The sequence below is a fragment of the Mustela putorius genome, unplaced genomic scaffold, assembly GCF_011764305.1.
Source record: "Mustela putorius furo isolate JIRA1106 unplaced genomic scaffold, ASM1176430v1.1 tig00003983_pilon_pilon_pilon, whole genome shotgun sequence".
NCBI lineage: Eukaryota > Metazoa > Chordata > Mammalia > Carnivora > Mustelidae > Mustela > Mustela putorius.
Window position 1 is genome coordinate 9,839,940 of NW_025422123.1, and position 27,155 is coordinate 9,867,094.

A 27,155-nucleotide genomic window follows, 5' to 3' on the forward strand; every position below is an offset into this window, starting at 1 on the left:
AGCACCGATCTGTAAGTCCCAGAGCCACAGAGTCAGTGACCTCCCAATGGATGGCAGCCCCTCCCCCAGGCTGTGGGCCGAACCAGCCAGGATCCCTGAAGACCTGGTGACCAGGGAGGGCCCAGTGCTGGCCCAGCCCCTGGGCTGGATTCCAACTATAGGCTCTCTGCTCTTCAGATGAACTGGTCCCGCCTCCAGAGTCCAAGGGTCCAAGTGGTGGGTGGGCCAGGCTGTCCTGAGCACTACAGAGGAAAGTGGCACTGATAACCGTTGGTGGGTGGGCGCCATGAGATTCGAGGAGCTGCTAGAGCAGGTGGGCGGCTTTGGGCCCTTCCAGCTGTGCAATGTGGCCCTGCTGGCCCTTCCCCGAGTGCTGCTGCCCATGCACTTCCTCCTGCCCGTCTTCCTGGCGGCCATACCTGCCCACCGCTGTGCGCTGCCTGGTGCCCCCGCCAACTTCAGCCACCAGGACGCGTGGCTGGAGGCCCACCTGCCCCGGGAGCCTGACGGCACCCTCAGCTCCTGCCTCTACTTCACCCACTCCCAGGCCCTCCCCAACACCACGTTTTGGGGAGCGGATCAGAGCCCTGGGCAGCTGGAGGGTGAGCCCTCCACAGCACCCTGCCCTCAGGGCTGGGACTACGACCGCTCCGAGTTCTCCTCCACCATTGCAACCGAGGTACTCGTGTGTGAGACTGGGGGACACGAGAGTGGGATGGGCCTGACACTGCCTTGGGTGATTACTGTGTGGGCAGGAGACGCATTACCTTACTTTTTAGAGTCTCAGTTTACCTATCTGTAGATGGGATCTATGAATTTAAAGCAGTGAGCTTCGTTCCTGGCCTGTAGTAAGTAGCCCTTACGGGGAGCTGCTAGTGTCAGCTGGGAGGTGATTAAGGCAGGGAAGGGCTAAGACGGCTCCAGGGAGCTGGGAGAGAGAGTTGGGAAAGGCGTTTCTACAGTAGGAGGTGAAGAAACAATACAGGCCTCCTTCTTTCTCTTCTTCTTTTTGGTCCCAGGTCTGGGATTTATATAATCCTTCTAGAGGTGAACACAGACGGGGGCATTCTGTCTGGAGAGGAGCAGACCTGTTGTCAAAGAGAAGGCCCTCCATGGGAAGAAACTGACGCTGCAGGATTGGGGGGTGCAAAGTCTCTTACCCCTCAAGTTGGGTGAATAGTTGAGGGTTTCTTATCTGACATGGAGGCGCCAGGATGGGACTGTTGACCTTGGAAGGCCCCAGAGTCTAGAGAGGAAGGGTCGGTGCTAGCTGGAGAGGGCCTGTACCCATGGGAGGCCCTTCCCTGTTTGTCCCTGCAGTGGGACCTCGTGTGCGAGCAGAAAGGCCTGAACAAAGCCACTTCCACTTTCTTTTTTGCTGGTGTGCTGGTGGGGGCTGTGGCCTTCGGATACCTGTCTGACAGGTGGGGTGGAGTGGGGGGTGGGCAGGGGAGCGGGTGGGGAACCCTCTCCCACTAGCTGGGGTTATGGGCCTGTTCTACCTCTGTCGTGAGACCTCCCCTCTTCAGGGGGAGCTGACGCCGCGTGACCCCTGTGCAGGTTTGGGAGACGCCGTCTGCTGCTGGTGGCCTATGTGAGTTCCCTGGTGCTAGGCCTGGCGTCTGCAGCCTCGGTGAGCTACATCATGTTCGTCATCACCCGCACCCTCACTGGCACAGCTCTGGCTGGCTTCACCATCATCGTGATGCCACTGGGTAAGGCAGGCAAAGGACGGGCAGGGCCTAGGAGATTGGAGGGAGGCAGTTGTCAAGGGTGAGACTAAACCCATCTGGTCCTTGCTAATCTTCTTCCTGTCTCTGGCCCCTGCCCTGGGCCCAGAAATGGAATGGCTGGACGTGGGGCACCGCACCGTGGCAGGTGTCCTAAGCGGCACCTTCTGGACAGTGGGCGTGATGCTCTTGGCGCTGGTCGGATACCTGATACGGGACTGGCGATGGCTTCTGCTGGCTGTCACTCTGCCTTGTGCCCCAGGCATCCTCAGCCTCTGGTGAGGACTGTGGGCAGCTTGGGAGTGGGAGATAGAGATAGAATTACTATTATTATTTTTTAAAGATTTTATTTATTTATTTGAGAGAGAGAGAGACAGAGTGAGCGAGCATGAGAGGGGAGGTCAGGGTGAGAAGCAGAATCCCCATGGAGCTGGGAGCCTGATGCGGGACTCGATCCCAGGACTCTGGGATCATGACCTGAGCCTAAGGCAGTTGCTTAACCAACTGAGCCACCCAGGCGTCCCCCGAGATAGAACTAATCAGAGGCTGAGCTTCGAATACAGAATGACTGAGAGATGAAGAGAAAGTCAATGACCGAGAAATGGAAAAAGAGAGAAAGAGAAACCGACCAGTACAAAGAAGATGGCACTGGACATGAGAAGCAGAGAAACACAGGGCAACATATAGAGAGATGGTGGAGAGACAGAAACAGAATCAGTGAGAGAAAGTGTCAGAAGCCAGACCTGAAAGGCAGATTCAGAGGGACAGATAGAGATGGTTGGAGGAGTGACAAGAGAGACAGGGCCAGAGATAGGGCCAGCACAGGGATAGGGAGTCCAAGTAGGAGGGTAGGAAGCCAGGCAGGGTGGCCATTTCATTGCCTCCCCAAAATGAACTGGCTTTTGATGCCCCTCGGGGATTTCTGTGTGTCTCTCTCTCCTTCACCCTATCACCTGTGGGAGAAGTGGGCGGCTGATGCTGGGGGTTGTGGTCTCAGGAATGAAACCAATCCAGCTGGAGAGAAGGGAATCCTAGGCTGTAGCGGATCCAGGCCTGGGCAAGGAAGTGTGGGAGAAGGTGGCTTTTAAGTTGGGCCTTAAAGGATGAATTAAAGTCCGTCAGGTGAGGAGGGTTTGGGCCATGTTGAGAGACTGCATGGGCAAGAGTCCGGAGGTTGACAGGCTGTGGTATGTGCAGGAGGGAGATGTGGCTGTGGGTGCTGACTTTGCCTGAAGGGCCTCCTGCTGTCTGTCTCCCAGGTGGGTGCCCGAGTCTGCACGCTGGCTTCTGACCCAGGGCCGTGTGGAGGAGGCCCACAGGTACTTGCTCCGCTGTGCCAGGCTCAATGGGCAGCTCGTGGGTGAAGACGGCCTGAGCCGGGAGGTGAGGGAGAATGTGTGTGTGTGAGTGCATGTGCGTGCATGAGAGGGACGTGCATGTGTGTGTGTGTGAGGCCTATGTCGAGCGCCCCCTTCCTGGGGCCCAGTGTGTGTGTGCAGGAAAAGTTTCTGGCCTCCAGTGGAGAGTTCCAAACTCTTCAAAATGTCCTGCCTGGCTCCAGTGGGCCACATCCTTGACTCAGGGCCCACCCTACTCAGCTTGCAAGTGCATCCCCACCCCCGCTGCTGAAGAAGGAAGAGTAGAGACCCAGGAAGATCAATGTGCCTAGCTAAGCCATGTGCCTAAGCCAACTCTGATGTCACAAACTCTCCTTCTCTCCCACCAGGCCCTGAACAAAGTGGCCACTCGGGAGCGAGTAGTTCAAAGACCCTCCTACTTAGACCTGTTCCGGACCCCACGGCTCCGATACATCTCACTGTGCTGCATGGTGATGTGGTAAGGAGGGAGCCTGGCCTGGGCCTGGCAGGGTGGGCATAGGTGGACAGAGGGGCGGCAGACTCCGGGATTGTGCTGAGTGTGAGAGGAAGATGGACAAGTGAACTGTGACTGTGCGGAGCAGGACCACCAGCCCCTGCGGGCATGGGGTTCTGGAAAGTCACAAGATGGAGCAGTCATCAGAAGCGGGGCTCAGATGCAGGCTCTGCCACTTCCTTGCTCTGAGACCTTGGACAGGTCACAACACCGGGCCTCAGAGCCCCTTCTGCAAAACAGGACACTGTTAGTTCCTACCTCAAGGCTTGCTGTGAAGATTAGGTAAAGACGCTTTGGCCATTGGCACATGTTGCACACTCCCAGGGGGTTATGGGGACAGGGAAGGTGGTGGGCAGTAGGCTCTGGAGGTGGGAGAGATGGTCCTTCTAAAAAGCCAAGGTTTCCTAAAAAGAGAAGACAAGGAGTCGGGCGTGAAAAGGAGGATGGCACCCTGAGTGGCATCCTGACCCCTTTCAGGTTTGGAGTGAATTTCTCCTATTATGGCCTGAGCCTGGACCTGTCGGGGCTGGGGCTGAACGTGTACCAAACGCAGCTGCTGTTCGGGGCTGTTGAGGTGCCCTCCAAGCTGCTGGTCTACCTGTTGGTGCGCCACGTGGGACGCCGTCTCACGCAAGCAGGAATGCTCCTGGGCACGGCCCTCGCTTTGGGTACCAGTCTGCTGGTGCCCTCTGGTGAGCCCCACCCACTGCCCGGAGGCCCCGCCTCCTGCCCAAGAAGGCCCGCCCTTTCCCGGAAGCTTCTGCTCAAAGTCCAGCACTCGGGGAACCTCCCATCGCGGGAACTCTGGGTCTCCCGCAAGGCCCGCTCACTACCCGAACCCTTTTTCCTCCAGAGATGGGCGCATGGAGCATCGCCCTGGCTGTGATAGGGAAAGGTTTTTCTGAAGGTGCCTTCACCACTGCCTACCTGTTCACGTCGGAGTTGTACCCTACTGTGCTCAGGTGAGGGGAGCCTGGGTTCCAGGCAACCCACCTGGGGGAGGGCTTGTAGTCACATCTTTTTACCAGCGACCCCTCCCCCCTCAACACACACACTCACACTGACACCCAGAGGGCTTGTAGTTACATCTTTTTACCAACACCACACACACTGCAGCCCAGTTCCTCCTACCCGTTCCTTAAACCGAACGCAGAATACAAGAGCTAATCAGAGCTGTCTGTGCTTGCTTAAATCTGGTAGAAGGCAGAGCATTTTATTGTTACTAAGTGACCCTGAGCGAGGTCACACTTCTCTAGGCCTCTTTAAAAGAAAAGTCACAAAAAGCACTATCTGCCCTTCCCTTCCCATTCACTATAGCCCCAGGCAGTGCTGCCTAGGGGTTGTCTCCAGACTTAAGACCTGCCCACCCCCCCTCCTTTTTTTTTTTTTTTTTTACCTTTTTAAAGACTGTATTCATTTGAGAGAGAGAAGAGAGAGAGAGAACAGGAAGTGGGGAGAGGGGCAAACAGGGAGAGGGAAAGGGAGAGAATCTCAAGCAGACTCCCACCGAGCTGAGGCGGGGTTTCATCCCTCGACCCCCAGATCATGACCTGAACCAAAATCCAGAGTGGCCATGCCCAACCAATTTAGCCATCCAGGCACTCCCTGGTATCCTTTCAACTAGCTATTGGCAGGTAGGGACTGGGTAAATTTAGAAAGCCTTGTTCCTCCTCTACCAACATGGCAGGGTCTCTGGGAGCTGGGACCTTCTTCCTTCCACACTACACTTTCCCTACCCCCTTTCTGATGACTTTTATTTTCCTTCAGCAGTACCTGATTGATTCTGTCAGAATGGGGGTCCCATCCTCTGGTGAATACTGGCTTGGGGTCCCTGGCCTGGGGACAGATGGGAAGACCACCTGGAAGAAGTCTCAGCTTTCTTAGCCATCTAGGGAGAAGGGGACTCAGGATATGCCAGCCCAGGATGGGAGCCCTCTGAGGCATGACCCTAAGTAGATGTGAACACCCACCCACCCGTTCCCCCATCCTCTCTCCAAACAGACAGACAGGGATGGGGCTGACTTCACTGGTGGGCCGGCTGGGGGGCTCTCTGGCCCCACTGGCAGCTTTGCTGGATGGAGTATGGCTGCCACTGCCCAAGCTCGCTTATGGGGGGATCGCCCTGCTGGCCGCCTGCACTGCCCTCCTGCTACCAGAGACGAGGCAAGCACAGCTGCCAGAGACCATCCAGGACGTGGAGAGGAGGTGTGCACAGAATGACTGTTTGTGTGAGCACATGCATGTGGGAATGAGTGCTCAAGTACCTGACGCCTTAGGTAGGATGCAGAGAGGACGTGTCTGCATGTTGTGTATCTGGTGTGCATGGGCATATGACTTGAGGTATGTAAAAGTACACGAGTCCATATGTGTGTGTACACGGATATCCAAGATTGTCCAGGAAGAGGTGGATGTGTGCACACTCAGGTATGCCTGTCCATCAGGGATGTGTGCAAGCATGTGTGGGAGTCACCTGAGGGAGTACCCATGTTTTTATACTAGCAGATGGGGGGAGGTGTAGGCCAGCCCTGATGGGGCAGGCTCGGGTGGGAGGCCCAGGGCCTAAACCCCACCACTGCTCACGACTCCTTCCTCCACAGTGCCCCATCCAGCCTTCAGGAGGAAGAGATGCCCATGAAGCAGGTCCAGGACTGAGTGGTATCGGGGCAGGCTCTCCACAGAACTTCTGCAGCAGGGGCTGGAAGACCAGAAGGGCAGGCCCTGTGGCTGGGGCTGGGGCCATCAAGCCCCCTCCCCAGGGCTGGGGTGGCCAACAGTGCCCCCCTCTCTGTGCTCACCCAGCCTCCAGCAGCTGGGTGACTTCCTAGAATGCAGTCGGTGGCTGAATAATTCTGGTACCCTTGTCATGGCTGGGGGTAGTTCTAGAAACGAAGGTGCCCCAAGGGTTTGGGGCAGCACGGACGAGCCCTGGATGGGAAGCCAGTCTGCCCCTGCGATCTGATCCCAACTTTGCCACTGATTTGCTGTGTGACCTTCGGCATGTGGCTTTCCCTCTCAAGGCTTCAGTCTGTTCATCTCTTGAATGGATAATGAAAGCTTTTAGTAGACCTCACCACAGGATCTATCTTTTGTCAGGCTCAAATGAGATGCCAAATAACGTGCTTCCTCTAGAGATGGTGCTGAAGAAGGGACTGCCCTATGATGACTTCTGGCACCAATAGGTTTGTGGGCATGCTGTCCACTGTGTGGTACTGGGAGCTTCCCAGGTCGAGGGTAACCAAGAGAACAGAGCTTTGTGCCCATGATTGGCCCTATACCTCCCAGGCACTTTGCAGGGTGATGCATCCCCCACCCTACACCTCCCATCTTCCATCCCATTGTTTAGACCTCATGCCCAAAGAAGAGTTGAAGGCATGGGAGCCAACGTTTTATTGGAGAAGCCAGAATAAACACGTTTCTTAAGTACCTTGAAATTACAGAATTTGCTAGGGAAACGGACTGGGAAGGCCGGGAGGACACCCTTTAAAATGTGGTGGTCTGTGTCCTCCTGGCCACAAGGGAACGAGAAGTGAGGCATCAGCAAGGTCTAGGCTCCCTGGTCTACCATGGAGCCTAGGCCCAGGCCACTGGAAGACCATATTCCCCACCGTGGGACTGAAGAATTCTGTAGCTCCCACTCAACCATGGATGGGATGGTATGTGGCCTGAGTTAGAGTGACCTCTCCTGTGAGCGTCTCATTTGGATTTTATCTCCACGGGGTCATAGATGTAGCAGCCCACATCACCAATGTTCACACCTGAGGGAGAGAGCCCCGTCACCAAGGGCCTTGGGGGTGGGGGTTGTTGGGCCGAGGGATGAAGGGGATTGGGAGGGGCCTGGGTGTGTTTGACTACAGGGGAAGTTGTCCACACATCCCCACATGCCATACTTTAGGCCCGCTGTCTGGGGTGGGGCTGCCCACCTTTGGGGCCAAACAGGTAGCCGTAGCAGGGGATGTGGCAGTAGGGGACGCCGTCATGCTGGGACATAGAGAGAAAAGAGAGCCATCTCAGCTTGGCTCTCTTCCCATCTCCAGCCTACCTCCTCCCGACATAAGTACCCATCCCTGCCCCGTTCACCTCAGCATGACTCCCAGCAGTCAGGGTCTTCCGGCAGCGCTGGCACCTCAGACAGGGTCGGTGCCAGTTTCTACCCAAAGACATCACCTTCTCAGCTGGTGGTGGAGAGAACTGGTAATTCTAGGGCAGGGCAATGAGACCTACCTGCTTTGCACCACCTCCCTACACTTTGATGCCCATCCTCTTCCCTCCTCCCCAAGCTTTCCATTGTTACTTACCAAAATAGACAGGTTCCTCGCAGCCTGGGCACAGTGAAGTCTCCCCAGTGAATGTCTTCATGTGGGGAGGGCCTTTAAGGGGAAGAGGCCCTGGCTAGGGCTGAGGTGGGGGCCAGGCCTAAGCAGGGCCCATCAGCACCGGCCTGCACATGGCTTCTTCCAAAAGCCATGCTCATCCCGGAGCACTCCACCCAGCTCGCCATGGATCTGCTTTCTTGGGCAGAGCTGAGTCTCCTATGACCCCCACCTTCTGTCCCCAACCTTTCTGCAGAAGGGACCCCCTGCTTCCTTCTCCTCCCAGGGGTTCAGGTGTCCACTAGCTTAACCCTGGTCAGCAACTCTATCCTCAGGAAACCTGAGCTGATACAGGAGAAGGCCAGGGCATGGGTGTCAGGTGTTGGGGAGCATAGCGTCATTGCCCACTCTAGGGGATGGGAGGAAGGTACAGGGAGAGGAAAGAAGTGGAAGAATAAGAGGGGCTGACCCTGTCTCAATGACCTCTCACTCCTAGGTCATTCTTTCCATGGCCTTGGCTTGGGAGAGGCCTGAATTCTAGGCCAGCTTTGCCTGACTCGCTGTGTGACTGCACAATGCCACTTGCTCTCTCCAAACCTTGGTTTCCTCACCTGTAAAATGCAGGTGATAATGCCATCTACTCAATTTACCTCTTAACTCAGCAGCTCACATCAGAGAACCCCCCAAAAAGGGCCACGAGTAAGAGAAGACTTTGCCACAAACGAAGTTATAGGAATGTGAAGCAGAGGACTAGGTAGGAGACCTGTTCCAGCCTGGGGATGAGGAGTAGCTGGGGCCCAACTTCACTTACTTTTCTTGCCCTGGGGGAGGCCAGTCCTGGGCCTGGGGGGGCTGAAACTGCTGGGGCTGAGGGGAGTGGTGCTGGCTGGGGTGGGAGTGGGAGGGTTGTAGAGGTAGGAGCCCACACCACCAATGTTCACCCCTGTAGAGAAAATAGTGGCTGTCAGGCTTGAACCTCCAGTTCCAGGCCACAAAGAGGGTCCTGCTGTCCCCTGGCCTCTTCTAGGCTGGTACTTACCTCTGGGTCCGAAGAGAGCCCCATAGCATGGCTTGTGGCAATATGGCCTCCCATTGTGCTAGGCACAAGCAGAGGAAAGAGGGCTGCTCAGGACTAAAGGCCTGGGGTAGGGTGGGTGGGTGGGCCTTCTCTAAGGACAGACTACCAGGGGTGTCTGTCCATTAGCCTGGGCTTGTGGGGCTGGGAGAGGTGTAGGGTGAGCATGTCAGAATTGCCACCGTGGTCAGGAGAATGAGCAAGAGCATGTCAGAAAACCGTGGCTTCCTTCCCCTCCCCACCAAAAGGAATGGGGTCCACCAGCACAACTCAGGTATCCCAAATCCTGGCTGGTGTGGGGCCCTCCGAGTAGGTGGTCTTGGTATTTGCTGAGGTTGCCTTTAGTGAGCCTCCTGAGTCGAAACTGGGGGCTGGTGCTTAGGGGACAGTGACAGATACAGGGCTGTGCGCCCTGGCCAGGCCTCACCTCTGCATGCCCTCCTGGGGACAGGACGCTGTGGCAGCGCTCACATTTCAGGCAGAAGCGGTGCCAGTTCTTGCCCAGGGAGCTCACCTTCTCCGCTGTGGGGGACAAGGTGGAACCGGGATGTGGGGAGATAGGCCACGCAGCGGGGGGCCCCCTTTTCCCTCCTTAGCCCCGCCCGCCTGCTTCCTAGACACTGCGGGGAGTGTCCGGGGAAGTTCAGCTCGAACCCGCCCGAGTGCCCTGCGCCCCAGAGGTGGAAAGAGGGTCTGAGGCCACGCTGTTGCAAGCTCCTCCAACGCCCCGGCTCACACTCGCCCCATCTCCCCCTCCTCAGCCCGGGCCTCACCGAAGAAAACGGGTTGCTGGCAACGCGGGCAGGTCCAGCTCATGGCTCCGCTCAGCGCAGCCTGCGCCTCACACAGTAGGCACCACGGTGGGGGGCTTCGGTCCCGCCCCCTCCGCCGGCCCCGCCCCCTCCGCCGGCCCCGCCCATGGCTCCGCTGGGAGCCTCATTGGGCTGAAACAGTAGCTCCTCGCCGCCTATTGGCTGTCAGAAATTTAGACCAATTCCACCTGGGAGACGCCGGCGATTTCGCAGTTCCAAAAGCTAAAGCCTCCGACCCGTGGTGGTGACAGTGGGACTTGTAGCCAGACGGGAAAGGAAGAGAGCAGTGAAGTCGCCGGGGCCGGGGGCGGGGGGGTGGGGGTGGGGGGAGGGGCACTAGTTTCTGTCTTCGAACAAACGGGAAAACTGTCCAGAGGGCGGACTTCATGAAAACACTAATTTCCTCAAAGCTAAGGGTCAGCCTTCTCCGAAATGGTTTAACTCCGCCTTGACCGTCTCAGGAGGTTAAGAGCGTCGGAATCTGGAGCGCATCTCTGCCACTTACTCTCTGGCTTCAGGCAAATTTCCTCCGCATCCATTTTATTTGTACAATGAGTATGATGATTAATCTTTACCTCATAGGATTGTTGTGGGAATGAAGCTAGTACGTGTAAAGGGCTCAGTGCTTGGCACATAGCTGCTCTAAAATCGATAGCTATCTTTAAGATGGATCCCATAATAAACTCAAAAGACTCTTCGGTAGCCTCAAAGTGTGGTCTGGATACAATGGTTTTCTTGTGAAATTACAAAGCGTATTAAATTTAAATATATAACTCAGACACAATTACATATTCCTAATTTAGTTTCAAGGTTTTAATATTTGTTACAAATAGCCCAAGAGTACTTCAAAGGACACCTCAAGAAAACCCACAGAGAAAGGAAGAAAATATTTGCAAACATAGTATCTGATAAGGATCTAGTAATAAGAATAAAGGACTCTTACACGTCAACAAAGACAACCCAATTTAAAAACAGGCAAAGAATTTGAATAGACATTTTTCTTTTTTCTTTTTTTTAAAGATTTTATTTATTTGACAGACAAAGATCACAAGCACGGAGAGAGGCAGGCAGACGGAGAGGGAAGCAGGCTTCCTGCTGAGCAGAGAGCCCGATGCGGGGCTCGATTCCAGGACCCTGAGATCATGACCCAAGCCAAAGGCAGAGGCTTAACCCACTGAGCCACCCAGGCGCCCCTGAATAGACATTTTTCTAAAGAAGATATACACATGGCCAACAAGCACATGAAAAGGTGATCAACATCATTAGTCATTTAGGGAAAAGGAAAATCAGGATCACAATGAGATACCATTTTAGAAGTATTAGAATGGCTATAATAAAAAAAGATGAGTAATAACAAGTATTAGGATGTGTCAAAATTGGATTCCTCATATGCTGTTGATGAGAATGTAAAATAGTGCAGCCCTTTGAAAAACATCCTGGTAATTCCTCAAAAGGTTAAAAAGAGTTATGGTATGATCCAGCAATTGCAATCCTGGGTATATACCCAAGAGAAATGAAAGCATATGTCCACATGAAAACTTGCACATGAATGTTCAAAGTACTGCTATTCACAACAGCTGAAAGTCCATCAGCTAATAAACAGATGAGCAACGTGGCTTATCTGTGCTAGAACAGGACTCAGCCATAAAAATGGAGTACTGATGCACACTACAACCTGAATGAGCCATAAAAATATGCTAAATGAAAGAAGCCAGACATACACCACCATATACTGTAGGATTCCATTTATATGAAATGTCCAGAAAAGGGAAATCCATAAAGACAGAAAAGTGGATTAGTCATTCCTAGGGGTGTGGAGGAGGGGAAACTGGGCATATCTGCTGAGGGGGTATTAGATAGATCTCTTTGTGAGGAGATGAGAATGGTCTGGAATGAGTGATGATGGACAACCTCATGAATATACTAAAAATTAATGAATTGTATATCTTAGAAGGGTGAATTTTATATGTGAATAATTCCTTAATAATAATAATAATAATGGCCAAAGATAATTTATTTTAAAAAGGCAGCTCAGGAAATAAGGGGCAGGGAAGAGAGCTAATTACTGTGTGCCAGTGCCCGAGAGAAAACAATCCCTTGATGAAGTATTAAGTGGTGAAATGAAGAATTTTCTGGGGTAAATTCCTTTGTTTTGTCATATCAGCCCAGAAACAGCTCAAGGGGGTGTGGGTGCTGAGCTTAGCCTGCAGCTGCAGTACTGTGTCCTGCTGGGTGAAAGGGGTCCTGCCTGTGTCTCAGGAGTTCGAGAGCCTCTCTGGACTTTGGTTCCCTCCCTGGGCAATTGGATAGGAATGGTGACTATGAATTTCCACTCAACATTCCTGTTTCATCAGTTGTCTCCATCCATACTTCCTTCTTACAACACTTGTTTTATCCTCCTTGTTGACCTCTAAAGGTAGAAGCCTACATACTATGAAACGAACTTGTCTATATTTTCTCATTATCTGTTTCTCGTTTGGGGAACTATTTCAAGATCCTTAGTTTTATACCTATTTCTTGATGGGCTTCTTTAACAAACTTGAAAAGCATCAGTCTCAGTCTCCACCAATATTTTACTTTTGTGTTTCTGCCTCTCTCGTTCATTTCTTCTTCCAGAAGGCAGCTTGAGGTTCACTGTTTTTTGCTCTCTACGGCTGTCACAGAGAAGCTCTTATTCAGGAGGTTGGGAGAACTTCATTGTAGTCATTCATAGACACTGTATTTGTCCTTTAGAAAGGTTAGCTTCATTGGCCCACAGAACTATTCTTAGAATTTCTGGGGCATATCAAATAATCTTTCGCTGAGGATCTGCAGCTCTTTCTGTGTTGGGTCACCTTGGACACATACTCAGCCCCATAGAGAGGTCATCTTTACCAGAGCATCCAGCACGGGATCCCACATAAAGAAACAGGTGTCGGAGTGTGAGCACCATGTTGCCTTCACACAACTTGCCCTGAGTCAGTGGGGCAAGTGCTTTACTGCTCCTGTCTTCTGGGGCCTTCCTGCATTGCATGGCTGTGACAAACACAGTATGCCTTGTCGCTTCTCTTTCAGTGCTTAGGAAAGGCTAGTTGAGGCTCCTCCTTTCCAAATACTGGCCATCCAGGTGCAAGTACAGCAAATCACAGTATTCCACTCTTCCTTGACTGGCTTCTATTATTCTGTATCTAAAAGAGGCTTTGTGGGACGACTGGGTGGCTCAGTTGGTTAAGCAGCTGCCTTCGGCTCAGGTCATGATCCCAGCGTCCTGGGATCGAGTCCCACATCGGGCTCCTTGCCCTCCGCAGGGAGCCTGCTTCTCCCTCTGACTCTGCCTTCCACTCTATCTGCCTATGCTCGCTCTCGCTCACTCTCTCTCTGACAAATAAATAAAATCTTTAAAAAAAAATAAAAGAGGCTTTGTAAAGATTGCTAACAGGGAAAATGAACACTTCTTGTAGGAATGCACTTGCAGTTACTGATGGTGGCTGTTCTGAACACTTTGTGTGAGTAAAGCCTCTAACATGATAGTTTAATGAATACCACAAATGGTTAAGTTCAGTAGAGTGTATGTAGCACCCAATCAGCTGTCAGAGTGGAGTTTGTGTCCTCTGAGAGGCAGATCCCTCTTTCATAAAGGTGATTGATCCCTTGGTGCCCTTCAAATACCCCCTAATTTTTCCTGCACAGACCTGTCACAGTATCTGTATAGTTGTGTTACACTTATTTACTTGTCAGGCTTTCTTCAACCAACATGACTGATTCTTATCTGTGTACCTATAGCACCAAGTAAAGTGGGGGTGCTCAGTATGATAGTTATTTTTTAAAGACTTTTATTTTTGGAGCACCTGGGTGTCTCAGTGGGTTAAAGCCTCTGCCTTCGGCTCAGGTCATGATCCTAGGGTCCTGGGATGGAGCCCCGCATTGGGCTTTCTGCTCAGCAGGGAGCCTGCTTCCCCCTCTCTCTCTGCCTGCCTTTCTGCCTACTTATGATCTCTGTTAAATAAATAAAATCTTAAAAAAAAATAAAGACTTTTATTTTTAGGTAATTTGTATGCCCAACATGGGGCTCAAACTCACAACCCTGAGATCAAGAGTCACTTGCTCCACTGACTGAGCCAGCTGGGTGCCCCTATTTTTATTATTATTGAAATCCATCCCTAACACTTTTTACTTCATGTTTTTAGGCTCTATTGTTAGGTACATTTGTTTTCAGACTGTTGGTAGTTTTCGATGAAGTGACCCCTATTGTTATGAAGCTGAAGAAACAAGCTTTCCAACAAGATGAGTGGTGGTGAAGATAATGGCCCCAAACACCTGAGGGCTGTCACATGGATGAGGCATTAGGGCACTACTGAGACCCGTGGAGAGAGGTCACAAAGAAGCAGATTGGGATTCAGTCCAAGGAAAGAATGTTCTTACAGAGCCCAAACACAGGGTGGTTGCTTCAGATAGTAGGAGCTTCCTATCTCTGGATGTCATAAATAACACTGGAGAACAAACCAACTAGTGATCTAGTGTTGCCAAAGGGATGCAAGCATCATACACAGACAGATCTTTGAGTTTTCCTCACAGTTTGGCAGTATATGATTTTGTGATTCTATTACCAAAGAAGAGTTTCAAATTTGTGTTAGCAAGAGAGCACTGTTAAAACAGTGACAGCTAGGGGCGCCTGGGTAGCTCAGTGGGTTGAGCCTCTGCCTTCTGCTCAGGTCATGGTCTCAGGTTTCTGGAATCGAGCCCCGCATCTGGCTCTCTGCTCAGCAGAGCTTCCTTTCCCCCTCCGCCTGCCTCTCTACCTACTTGTGATCTCTGTTAGATAATAAAATCTTAAAAACAAAACGGTGACAGCTACCACCTATGGAGCACCAGTCACAGGCCCTGTACTTGTTATTTATGATCAACACCCAGGTGAGGGGTTTAAATGCTACATTATTGGGGCGCCTGGGTAGCTCAGTTGGTTAAATGTCTGCTTTGGCTCAGGTCATGATACCGGCTCAGCAGGGGAGTCTGCTTTTCCCTCTCTCTCTGCCCCTGCTTGTGTGCTCTCTCTCACTTGCTTGCTCTCTCTCAAATAATAAATAAATGAAAAATGCTACATCATCAATTGTACATAAAAGCAAACTGGCGTGGAGAGGTTAAGAGATTTTTTCAAATCATACAGACTCAGGATTCTCAAGTTCATACTCTTTCCACTCCCTGTTCCTAAGCATGGTTTCTGCTAAGCTGCCCATGTGTTTGAGTCTGAAAGGATACTATCCTTGTCTACACAGCACCTCTGTGCCCAAAGGTAAGAGGACCTCTCCAGGCAAATAATGAATGGGTTGCAAGAGATGGGAATGTCATTAAAGCTTTTCCATGGCTTCTCAGTGCCCTCAAGGTAAAGTTTTTAACTTGGCTCTAAGTACCTCACCTTTCCAGTTCTAGCCATTCCCCCTGTTTCTTCCCTCCAACCACTAAATGAGCTTCTTAAACCTGCCAAATCCTTTTCTGCCTCAGGACCTTTGCAAATGCTATCTGCCTTCTGGGAACTTGCTTCCTGAATATCTTCACCTCACTAATTCCTGCCTAACTTCAGGTCCCCCTCACCCACTCAATATCAGGCTATTGGGCCCAGGCATTCTCTCCCATAGCATCCTGTGCTGGAGGGCCAAGGGGGTACAATCAATGACAACTGTTTTTTCCCTACTTGACAGCTCAACCGAACAAGGGAAAAAAGGCAAATGGAAACTCATGATAAAGGCTACATTTGTAGCTTAGTGGGAGAATAAAAGAGGTCTGCCAACTTCCTGCCCTACCTGCTCCTACCCAGGTAGATAAAACCTGGGCTTTATCTACCCCATTAGTCTGTGAGCTCCATGAGGGCAGGGACCAGGAATGCTTTGCCAAACACATGTGTATGCTTCCAATGTCTTGTTTAATCTCTGATACATAGTGCTCAAGAAATACTTGGTGAAAGAATGTTAAATGTTATACACAAGTCTCCCTCAAATGTGAGTAGATGAGGGCTAGTGAGGAGATGTGGAGTTAGGAGGGGGCTGGAAGGAGTTGAGAGTATCATTACAACAAAAGCCCTGGAGTAAGGGAAACTTAGGTGCCTGGGAGTAAGAACACAGGAGTTCGTTTCTTCATACCCATGAGGATCAGCATGTATGAGGCAAACCAGAATATGACTTAAAGTGATCCTGATTATAAATACTAGATAATAAAAAGAGTACTGAAAATCTGCTTTGGCAGCAAACCAGTTCCACTAATTGCAGTCATTCACAAGCACTTCCTAATTAAACTTAATTAGCATGTGGCACAATTCTGTCTATCATTAAATATATGGCAAGTGAGAGAATGTGGGAAGGTGTTATGTAAACTGTAAAGCACCTTACAAATATGACTGCTATAATATGTCAGGTTAGCACTGAGTTTTGATTACAACTATAAAGTCCACTTATTTTTAACTTTGTAGACTTGTTCAAGTATACGGGCATATGCTTAAACTTTTAAGGCATTATCAAAAACTTTGTTCCTTAATGGCTCTTGAAAGGTTTCACTAAGTTCTGGTGTGTTAATGAAAAGTTAGTCTTACCTCTTGATCACTGTGTCACTTAACCTTTACTACCCATAACCTGTGTGCCTTCTCACTCCATCTTCTGAGTATCTCCTCTAACTAGAAAGCTTTACTTTCTACCGCTTATGTTACTGAAAATAAAAATAGAAACATACACACAAGACAAAAACAGACTGAAATGTTTTCTTAAAACCACATTAGCAAGTCTGTTTGATTTTGTCCCGTTTCCCAGGATCTGCTTGCTGCCGTTACATGAACCTGCTGAGAGCATTCTGTGTATAGCTACTTGTGGTTAGTTAGCTGCTTGGGGTTATTGACTGGGCTATATTTTGTGACTGAGTGGCATCAGCTGGGCTAATTCAGAATCAAGACTGCAAGAAATGACAGTCTGATCCCTCACCGTGGTTGCCTTCAACTCACCTCCTGAAGAAATTAACAATAGCTTTAAATAGTGGTTTTCCATACAAAGATGGGCTTGGTTTCTCAAATATCACTTGGAAATGTGTATTTTATCTAAAAATATATGAAAATAACTATATCCAGATAATTTGCAGCCCGAAAAATGTATCCATATGCTGCTGGAAACTGAGAAGAAAACAGGAGTGAAACTTGGTGGTCAGCTTGCTTATAGATCTGACAGATGGTGACAATACTCCATGATGTGAACTGTCAGCAACTTCCTCATCCCATTTTTTATAATACAAAAGAATAGTCCTTCCAGGTCATGAGACTATGTTAAGGAAAACTAAAACAGTTTAATTTTATGATTCAGAAAAATGCAAAAGCTTACCTTTTTATAGAGGAGTTTCTGAAACTCAAAATCACAGAACCAGGAGTCAAGTTCCAGGCTTTTCCCAACTCCAAAACGACTGGGCTTTTTCTCTTCTCTGGAGCTTTTGGCAGAGGCAGAACTATAATATCTTTACTCAAAATCTCTTACTACCACCCCACCACGACCACCAAAAACAGTATCAATTACCAGTATCTTGTGGAGACAAGAATTTGTGCATTCATCTTGTGATAAAAAGCCATGAAGAGGAAGGCTATAAAAACCAAGGCGGCACTGAATCTTTGCAGCTCTATAGGGGACATTTTGTTTTTTACTTGGAAGCATTTCCTTTGAAGAACCTCATCTTCCCCATTACAGATTGTTCAGTAGGGTAGATCTTGTTCTTCCCTGATGAGCTTCTGACCAGGGCCTGGTCTGAGTACTTTATCCACCTGGCCACAGGAATTGCTGAGGGATAGAAGTGTGGCTCAAGTCGCACTCATCCTTTTCCCTGAGACTTTTCCGTAAGACTTTTTGGTGTTATCAGGAAAGATACTCTCTCATTTCCTAGACAGAAACCTTGTAAGGACCACAGCAGGTTCAAGACTTCAGGGGCTATTTTGCCCCTGAGTGAAGAGAAAATGAGGCCAAGCAAAGCTGAGAGAAATAGGAAGGGAGGGTCCTAATGACATCTCTGACCTCCAGGATCTAACTCTGCCCTATTTTCTCGGTATCAAGCAGTAAATTATCCCCTATCCATTTTTTCTTAAGCTTGTTTGAGTTGATTTCCGTTATGACCAAGAGTCCTAATTAATACAGTGTGCATCTTTATACAGTTCTTGTGCTTCTTCTTGTATTTAAGAATTACATCATGGTGTATAAAGTTCTGACACTGTAAATTGCTTCAAATACATATTTTCTTAATGCATGATTTTTAGGATAACCATGTAAGAAAAAAGACTAGAAAATGACATGTAAAAAATTGGATAGACAAGTTATCCAATTAAACAACAGGCAAAAAATTTGGATAGTTTTCAAATGGCCAATAAGCACATGAAAAACATGCTTGACATCATTAGTCATTAAAGAAATATAAATCAAAACCAGAAGAACATACTATACTATTTTACATCCACTAAGATGGCTATAATAAAAAAAAAAGAGAAAATAACAAGCGTTGCAAAAGATATGGAGAAAACGAAACCCTCATATTTCTGGTGGGAGGATAAAGTGATGCAACTTCTGTGGAAAACAGTTTGACAGTTCCTCAAAAAGTTAAATATATTGTGATTTCACAGAAATGGCAGACAGAGTTACAAGAATCAGTCCTCCACTAAAGCTATCATTAAGCTGGCAAAAACAGATAGAAGGAACTTTTTCAGAACTCTGGAATCTAATAAAACTTAGTGCAAAAAAAGGTGGGGAGTCCAACCAGTGGTGTGCTTAATAAAAAATTAGCTGTTAAATGTTATGGCATTTTTGTTTACCTGTCTACCATCCCCCATTCCCCAGTTTGGTGGTGCCTGTGGGACAGTAGTCCACATTCCTGGTGTGGCTTGCTACTGCCAGGGGAGGAGAGATGCACCCTATTTGCAAAAGACTGTGGCTGTCAATTGTGCCCTGTCTGGTGCCCTGAGGGATGCATGCGGAGTCTGACTTTTTTTTTTTTTTTCCTCCCTAGCCTGGAGGGCTTTCCAAATAGCATCTGTTCAAAGTACTTAAAGACCTGTGCTACTGGTGACTGCTTAGAGCAAGAGACAGAGAACTGAAAAAGCAGCAGATGAATCTAAAAGCCTGGGAAGTAGAAGACTGAGGAGGAAGCTACATGGGGAAATAAGGACTCTGAAGGGCTACTGTGTGATTGGGGAACTCCATCAAACAAAGTGCATGCCCAGGGACAGATGCATGTTCAGAACAGACCTGAGAATATCCTAGGCTTGCACCTTTAGCTGATCTTTGGGTTCCATGCAATCAGGAGGTGAAGGCTAAGGCAGAGTTTCAGGCAAATTGGCTTAGCATTGAAGAAGTGCCCCAGCTCAGAGCCAAGCTACAAAAGCCTGGAGAGGTACTTGAGGTGTTTTTAGTCCAGCCCCTTAAGGAAACCTCTGTCAGATCACTGACTGACTGCTGAAATAATGGAACAGACTTTCAGTGATCACGCACAACAAGAAATGCAGTCTTAATAAAAATAGTTTAGGAAAATCAATGCACAAATGGATGACAATAGTCTTCAATAATCAGGGTATCTGATTCCCAGACTGACACAGTTTAATATTCAAAATGTTCATTTTTAAACAACAACAAAAAAAATCACAAGATATATAAAGAATAAAGAAAGTATGGTTCATTCACAGAAAAAACAGAGAAGTTTACAGAAATCATCACCAAGGAAACCCAAACACTGGACTTACCAGGCAAATATTTTATTTTTTTAAAAGATTTTTTATTTTAAGTAATCTCTACACCCAACATGGGGTTCAAACTCACAACCCCAAGATCAAGAATTGCATGTTCTAACCACTAAGCCAGCCAGGCACCCCATTTGGCAAATACTTTATTTTATTTTTATTATTTTAAGTATTTTATTTATTTATTTGACAGACAGAGGTCACAAGTAGGCAGAGAGAGAGTGAGGAAGGGAAGCAGGCTCCCTGCTGAGCAGAAAGCCCCATGTGGGGCTTGATCCCAGGACCCTGGGATCATGATCCGAGCTGAAGGCAGAGGCTTTAACCCACTGAGTCACCCAGGCAACTCCTTGGCAAATATTTTAAATCAAATGTCTTAAATGTGCTCAAAGAGCTAAAGAAAATAATAGACAAAATAACCTAAAGGAAACTAGGAGAATGAAGAAATGAATAAAGAATATCCATAAAGATATATACATTATTTATTATTATATTTATATACATTTATTATTATAATATCACATAAGAACTAAATGAAAATTCTCCAGAATAGGTCATATGTTAGTCCACAAAACTCAATACATTTAAAAAGATTTAAATCATACAAAGTATCTTCTCCAACCACGTAAAGTTAAAAATCAACAAGAGAAGGAAAACTTGAAAATTCACAAAATGTGGAAATTAAACAACACGCTCTTAAGTAACCAAAGGGTCAAAGAAGAACTCACAAGAAAATGATAAAATACTTTGAGATGGATGAAAATGAAAACACAACATATCAAAACACATTGGATGCAGTGAAAACAGTGCTAAGAGGGAAATTACAGCTAGGAACATTTTAAAAAAGAAGATTTCAAATCAATAACCTAACTTTATACCTTGAGGAACTAGAAAAAAAAAAGAGCTAACTAAACTAAAAAATAGTAGGAGGAAAGAAATCATAAAGATTACAGCAGGGATGAATGAAGCAGGAAAAAAGAACAACAGAATCAAAGCAACCAAGAGTTGATACTTTGAAGAGACAAAATTGGCAAAACTTTATCTGAATTAAAAAAAAAAAAGCTTTAGCTAAATTTACTTAGAAAAAAAAAGAGAAGATGCAAGTAACTAAAATCAGAAATGAAAGTAGGGTATTACTACTGACCTTACGAAATAAAAAAAGCATTATAAGATAATACTATGAACAGCTGTATGATTAAGTAGGAACCAGACAAGGATGTCACTTTTACTGCTGCTTTTAAACATTGTACTGGAGGTTCTAGCTAAAGTAATTAGGGAAGAAAAAGAAATAAAAGGTATCCAAATTGGGAAGGAGGAAGTAAAACTATCTCTATTCTCAAATGACATGATCTTATGATATACACTATACATACATTATATATTATATTATATTACATTATATTAAAGAATCCACATACACACACAAAACTAGAAGAAATGAACAAGTTTAGCAAAGTTTCATGGTATAAGACCAACATATTAAAGAACATTGTGTTTCTGTACACCTGCAATAAATAGTCCAAAAGGAAATTAAGAAACAACTCCATTTACAATAGTATACAAAAGAATAAATACGTAAGAATAAATTTAGCCAGGACATGGAAGACATACACAAAAACTATAAAATACTGCTGAAAGATATTAAAGACCTAATAAACAAAAAGGTATCCCATCTATGTTCATGGATTGGAAGATCTAATATTGTCAAAATGGTAATGCTATCCAAAGTGATCTATAGATCTAAAACAATCCCTATCAAATTTCCAATGACCCTTTCTGCAGAAATGAAAAGCCAATCTTCAAATTCATATGAAATCGAAAGGTGGTCCGAGCAGCAAAATAATTTTTTTTTAAAGATTTTATTTATTTATTTGACAGACAGGGATCGCAAGTAGGCAGAGAGGCAGGCAGAGAGGGGTGGGGGGGAAGCAGGCTCCCTGCTGAGCAGAGAGCCCGATGTGGGGCTCTATCCCAGGACCCTGGGATCATGACCTGAGCTGAAGGCAGAGGCTTTAACGCACTGAGCCACCCAGGCGCCCCTGTGAACAGCAAAATAATCTTAAAGAAGAACAAAGTTGGAGGTCTTATACTTCTCAATTTCAAAACTTGCTACAGAATTACAGTGAACAAAAGAGAGTACTGGCATCAAGATGACATATAAACCAATGGAATAGAATTGAGACTCCAGAAATAAATCTATACATCTACAGCCAATCAATTTCCAACAAGAATGCCTAGACCAGGTGGTGGGTATTATAGAGGGCACGGATTGCATGGAGCACTGGGTGTGGTGAAAAAATAATGAATACTGTTTTTCTGAAAATAAATAAATTGATAGCTGTAAAAAAAAAAAAGAATGCCTAGACCATTCAAAGTAGAAAAAATAATCTTTTTAACAATATGCTGGAACAACAGTACTTCCACATACAAAAGAATGCAGTCGTACCCTACCTCACACTACATACAAAAATTAACTCAAAACAGATCAACAACCTAAACATAAGTGCTAAAACTAAAAAATTCTTAGGAGAAAACATAGGGGTAAATCTTTGTGGTCTTGGACTTGGCAATAAATTCTTAAATATTATGCTGGAACCACAAGTAATAAAAGAGAAAATGGATAAACTAGATTTGATCAAAATTAAAATCTTTTGTGCATTAACAGGTATTATGAAGAATGTGAAAAGACAACATATAGCATGGGAGAAAATACCTGCAAATCATATATCTGATAAAGGTCTAGTATCCAGAATATATACAGAATCCTTACAATTCTAGAACAAAGAGACAAACAACCTAATTTAAAAAATGGGCAAAGGACTTGAGTAGGTATTTCTCTAAGGAAGGTATTTAAAGGCCAAAAAACACATGAAAAGATGCTAAATATCATTAGTTATCAAGGAAAGGTAAACTAAACACAATGAAACACTAGGATGACTATAATATATATAAAAAAGAAATTAACAAGTGTTATTAATATGGAGAAATTAGAACCACTGTACATTCCTGAAAGGGATGTAAAATGATTCAGGTGCTGTGGTAAAGTTTGGCAGTTTCTCAAAAAGTTAAACAAAATAATCAAATGACTCAGCAATTCCACTTCTAGTTATATTCTGAAAAGAAGTGAAAACAGGTACTCAAACATGTACTTATCCATGGGAAAACAAGTACTCAAACATTTACTTATTCAGGAATGTTCACAGCAGTACTACTCACAATAGCTAAAAGGTGGAAATAACCCAAATGTCCATCAGTGAATGAATGGATAAACAAATTATGGTATACACATACAAAGCAATATTATTCAGCCATAAAAGATAATGAGCTACTGATACATGCTAACCTCAAAAACATTATGCTAAATGAAAGAAGCCAGACAGAGTAGGTCATATATCCTATGACTCCATTTTTGTGAAATAACCAGCATACATACATCATAGTGACAGAAAGCAGATTGGCAATTGCCAGGGGCTGCAGGGAGGTAGGAATGAGAACTAACTGCTTAATAGACACAAGGTTTTATTTTGGGGTGATGAAACAGTTCTGGAACTAGACAGAGGTGATGGTTATACAACACTGTGAATGGACTAAATGCCACTTGTTTATTTTAAAGTGGTTATTTACTTATGTGAATTTCACCTCCATGAAACAAATAAACAAACACAAGACCTGAGACATCAGTCAGAAAAGTGGTTACATTTCAGAAAAGTAGTGACTGGAAGAGGACATGAGAGGGCTTCAGGGGTGTTGGTCATATTTTATTTTTTGATTTGGATGTTGGTTACCCAGTTGTGGTCATTATCTTAAAATTTTGGGGCTTAACAATTGTGATGTGTGTACTTTTTTTTATTTTAAGATTTTATTTATTTGACAGAGAGAGATCACAAGTAGGCAGAGAGGTAAACAGAGAGAGAGAGAGAGAGAGAGAGAGAGAAGGAAGCAGGCTCCCTGTCTAGCAGAGAGCCCGATGTGGGACTCGATCCCAGGACTCTGAGATCATGACCTGAGCCGAAGGCAGAGGGTTAACCCCCTGAGCCACCCAGGCAGCCCCATTTACTTTTGTTTTTTATGTGCATCTTGTACTTTAACATAAAACTTAAAAAAACATTTAGAGTTACCATGACCCAGGATATACCCAAGAGAACTGAAAAACATGTCCACACAAACACTTGTATACAAATGTTCACTTTCATAGCAGCATTATTCATAATAGCCCCAAAGTGGAAATAACTCAAAATCCCATCAACTAGTAGAGACACAAAATGTGGTATATTCATGCAGAATATTATTCAACTATAAAATATAGTGAAGTACTGACACATGGTACAACATGATGAATGAACCTTGAAAACATGTTAAATAAAAGAAGCCAGACACAAAAGAGCACACACTGTATGACTCCCTTTACACGAATTGCCCAGAACAGGTAAATCCACGGAGATGGAAAGCAGATTGGTGACTGCCAACAGCTTTGGGGCAGGGAAGAATGGGAGTGTCTGTTCATGGGTATGTTTCTTTAGGAGGGGTGGTAGATACGTTCTGGAATTGGATAGTGGTGATAGCTGCATGACTTTTTTTTAAGATTTTATTTATTTGACAGAATGAGAGAGAGAGAGAGTGTGTGTGTGTGTGTGTGTGTGTGTGTGTGTGTGTGTGTGTTAGTGAATGTACAAGCAGGGGGAGTGGCAGGGAGATGGAGAAGCAGGCTCCCACAGAGTAGGAAGCCTGATGTAGGGCTTCATCCCAAGACCCTGGGATCATGACCTGAGCTGAAGGTGGATGCTTAACTGACTGAGCCACCCAGGAACCCCATAGTTGCATAATCTTGAAGATACTATAAACCACTGGATTTTATACTTTAAAAAAAAAAGATTTTATTTATTTGAGAGAGTGAGTGAGAGAAAGAGAGCAGGAGCAGAGGAGGGGCAGAGGGAGGAGAAGCATGCTCCCCACTGAGCAGGAAGCCGCATGTGGGACTCTATCCCAGAAAGCTGGGATCATGACCTGAGCTGAAGACAGATGCTTAATTGACTGAGCCACCCAGACGCCCTGGATTTGACACTGTAAAATGGTGAATTTTATGTTACAAGAGATTTAATGTTATATGAAATACATTTCAATAAAAAAGATCTTAAATATTTTCACAATGTATGTGAACCCTAGCATATTAAAGAAAAGAAGTTCAAAGGGAAAATATTACTCTAGAAGTGTTCCCTTCCCCTGCCCATCCTTCAGATCAGCACCTCTTAGAGGTGGACCTCAGATACCATTGGAGAATGGAGGTAGATCAGTTGCAGTTAGGAATAAAAACTGTGACCAAGAGCCCTGATTGTCCCTGAACAGAGGAATGTGGTAGCTGATGCGAAACAGATCTTGGGCTGGAGCAAGGGAAAGAAAGTTAAAAGTGGTGGTGACAAAGTGTTGGCAGCCCTGGCACCAGAGCATTTCCATTGCTTCATCCACAGGGTGGATGCCTTAGGAATGAGTAGTTCTTAACTGATTTCAGCCTCAATAGCCAGAGACCCTGAGATATTTTGTACCCCTTACTCCTTACTTCTTACGCTTTCGATGGCTCTGGTTGGATATTACACAGTTCTTTATACTTCTAGTGTTATGAGTATTCCCCAAACTATAGATTTTGGGGATTCCCCAAACTACACAAACTATAGATTTATTTGGGTAGTAAACTAGACCTCTAGGATTCTAAAAATGCCGGAACAAAAGTAGACTAACAATTTTAAGGGTAAATCTGGATCAGAGGCAGCTCAGATTTAAATGAGTCTCAGAATTTAAAGGACTTTGAGGTCAGCTAAATTTTATTTGCTTTTGGTTCTCATCCTCCACAGACCTGAAGTGCAAAAAAGAGAAAATGAATTACCTACTGGCATTTTAGATGGAGAGGAAGGGGTTTCCTTGGTAGTCTGAAATGATGCTTGCCTGCTTCTGTGTGCCAGAATTTTCAGTGTGTATAGGAGAGATAGTGAGACTGAATGGAAACTAGTTGACAGCTGTCCTGAAGTCTAAAATCCCAGGATTTTTCAAATACCACCTTTGTGATTTTCTCCCCATCCTCCCACCTCTTTTGTCTTTACATACCCCACTCCTCTAAGGATATACCCAATTTCTACCTTGATTCTTAAATGGACCAGTAATGAAGCTGAAATAGTAGATGTTCTACTTGCTAGGCACACTGGGACCCAGGCTCCAGGAGGGATGAGAAGATCTGAAAGTCACAGCTTTAACGTAAGTATCAGGGCACAAAATGAGAGATGGAAGTTAGGAGATAAACTGAGATGAGTGGCAAGTTTAAAATATGTATCTCTATGCCTCTTATCTTATTCCTCTTTGATAATGATACAGACATACATACACAACATATTTGCTCACCCAACTCACCATTTCCTGGCAGCTGAGGGCCTTCTCCACAACCCATGCCTGTCCCAGCAGTCATACCTACCTTCTGGAAGTCAGACCCTAGAGGTGACTGCCTACTGACCCCAAGGGTGCTCATCATTTCTTTGGTCTCTGTGACTTCTATCCCTGCCTCTCTGAGGCAAAGATGTCTTTTGGAGTTCTTCTTTCTAGAATTCTGGACTTTGGCACAAACTGCTCCTGAAAAGAAAGGAAGAGAGGTGGGCAAGAGTGAGTAAATGTCTTCATAGTCAACCTCATATAGGTAGGCTATAGGAGAGCTGGGTAGTTTACCAGGGACAGAACATCAGAGGGGATATGAAAGAAATGATACCTCAATATGCTTTTTTACCTCTTTGCAATCTTTCTCTGTACTCTCTATCATGTAACTGCCTCTACTTTCACCCTGCTTACTCACTTCCCTTAAACATGCTCATTTCCATTGCTTTCTACAAAACATTTCTTCTGCTGATCCTCCACAAGTGGAATGAACAAAAGCCTGTAAAGTGATTAATCTATACATCTAGATACAAATTATCTTCTATTCTCTTGCATGCAACAAAGACTTTGTGACATATTTTTGTGTACCTGCATTACAGGTAAAGCTTTGTAAAGACAGGCAGTTTGATTTATAGAATTTCATGTCCAAATGCTTGTACACTTGGAAATGCATAACCAGCCAAACAGAAGTAGGAGCAAGAGAAAGGGAAGAGGAAGAGGAAAAAAGAAAGGACTAATATTCTTCAAGAATGGAGACTGAATGAATGTTGCCCAGCCTTGAAGGGAATAGAGGAATTTAGGGAGTCTTGTGGGAAAAGCAGCAGGAAACTATTTGTAATGATAGAAAACTATTGAGAGGAACGACGACAGGGATGAACTGAGTAGGAGACACATACTTTAAAAACAAAACAAAATACTGTTTTTTAATACATAAAAGTACACAAAAGGAAAAAAATTAACCCTGGTTTATAATTCCACAGCATCAAATAGCTCTTACTGACATAAAATTACATATTTTACATGTGTGTACCTATTTTATATGTGCATGAAATATTTGTATTTTATATAAAATGCATTTTATGGTCAGGATGTTGAAACAAAAAATAAAGAATAAAAAAAGAAAGCGTTCCTTCTCCTTCTACCAATGAAAACTTTTTTGCTGTTGTTGTTTCCTCCCAGAAATGAAACTGGTAGCTTGATTTTGGGTTCTGGTTCTGATGAGGTGACAAG

General features: G+C 45.9%; 3 protein-coding genes across 10 annotated transcripts in view; 1 reads left to right on the forward strand and 2 right to left on the reverse strand.

Moving 5' to 3' along the window:
• Positions 1-200: 200 nt before the first annotated feature.
• SLC22A7 (solute carrier family 22 member 7) lies at positions 201-7,025 on the forward strand. 3 transcript variants are annotated; one of them, XM_004739841.3, is made up of 10 exons: positions 201-679; positions 1,321-1,424; positions 1,561-1,715; positions 1,840-2,008; positions 2,990-3,113; positions 3,457-3,566; positions 4,080-4,294; positions 4,456-4,564; positions 5,604-5,807; positions 6,200-7,025. In XM_004739841.3, exons 1-10 carry the CDS (start codon positions 287-289, stop codon positions 6,252-6,254), a joined length of 1,638 nt encoding a protein of 545 aa, XP_004739898.1. In that variant the 5' UTR covers positions 201-286; the 3' UTR covers positions 6,255-7,025. The 3 variants fall into 3 exon arrangements, with proteins under 3 accessions (XP_004739898.1, XP_004739896.2, XP_012917466.1); XM_004739839.3 differs by lacking the exon at positions 1,321-1,424 and having other exon boundaries at positions 2,990-3,049; XM_013062012.2 differs by lacking the exons at positions 1,321-1,424; positions 1,840-2,008.
• On the reverse strand, positions 6,975-10,036 carry CRIP3 (cysteine rich protein 3). Of its 5 annotated transcripts, XM_004739843.3 has the most exons (8): positions 9,761-10,029; positions 9,415-9,509; positions 8,952-9,009; positions 8,724-8,855; positions 7,898-7,969; positions 7,680-7,774; positions 7,523-7,580; positions 6,975-7,357 (listed from the first exon to the last, which is right to left on the reverse strand). In XM_004739843.3, the coding sequence occupies exons 1-8, from the start codon at positions 9,801-9,803 to the stop codon at positions 7,296-7,298; spliced, it is 615 nt and encodes a 204-aa protein (XP_004739900.1). In that variant the 5' UTR covers positions 9,804-10,029; the 3' UTR covers positions 6,975-7,295. The 5 variants fall into 5 exon arrangements, with proteins under 5 accessions (XP_004739900.1, XP_004739902.1, XP_012917481.1 ...); XM_004739845.3 differs by lacking the exon at positions 7,523-7,580 and having other exon boundaries at positions 9,761-10,036; XM_013062027.2 differs by lacking the exons at positions 8,952-9,009; positions 9,761-10,029 and having other exon boundaries at positions 7,898-7,997.
• A 15,276-nt stretch (positions 10,037-25,312) lies between these two features.
• Positions 25,313-27,155, reverse strand: part of ZNF318 (zinc finger protein 318) — a 33,862-nt gene continuing 32,019 nt past the window's right edge. For both annotated transcript variants that reach the window (XM_045071090.1, XM_045071089.1), the window contains one exon: positions 25,313-26,126. In XM_045071090.1, the coding sequence (XP_044927025.1) occupies positions 26,049-26,126 (78 nt within the window). In that variant the 3' untranslated portion in view covers positions 25,313-26,048. The remainder of the gene's footprint in view (positions 26,127-27,155) is intronic.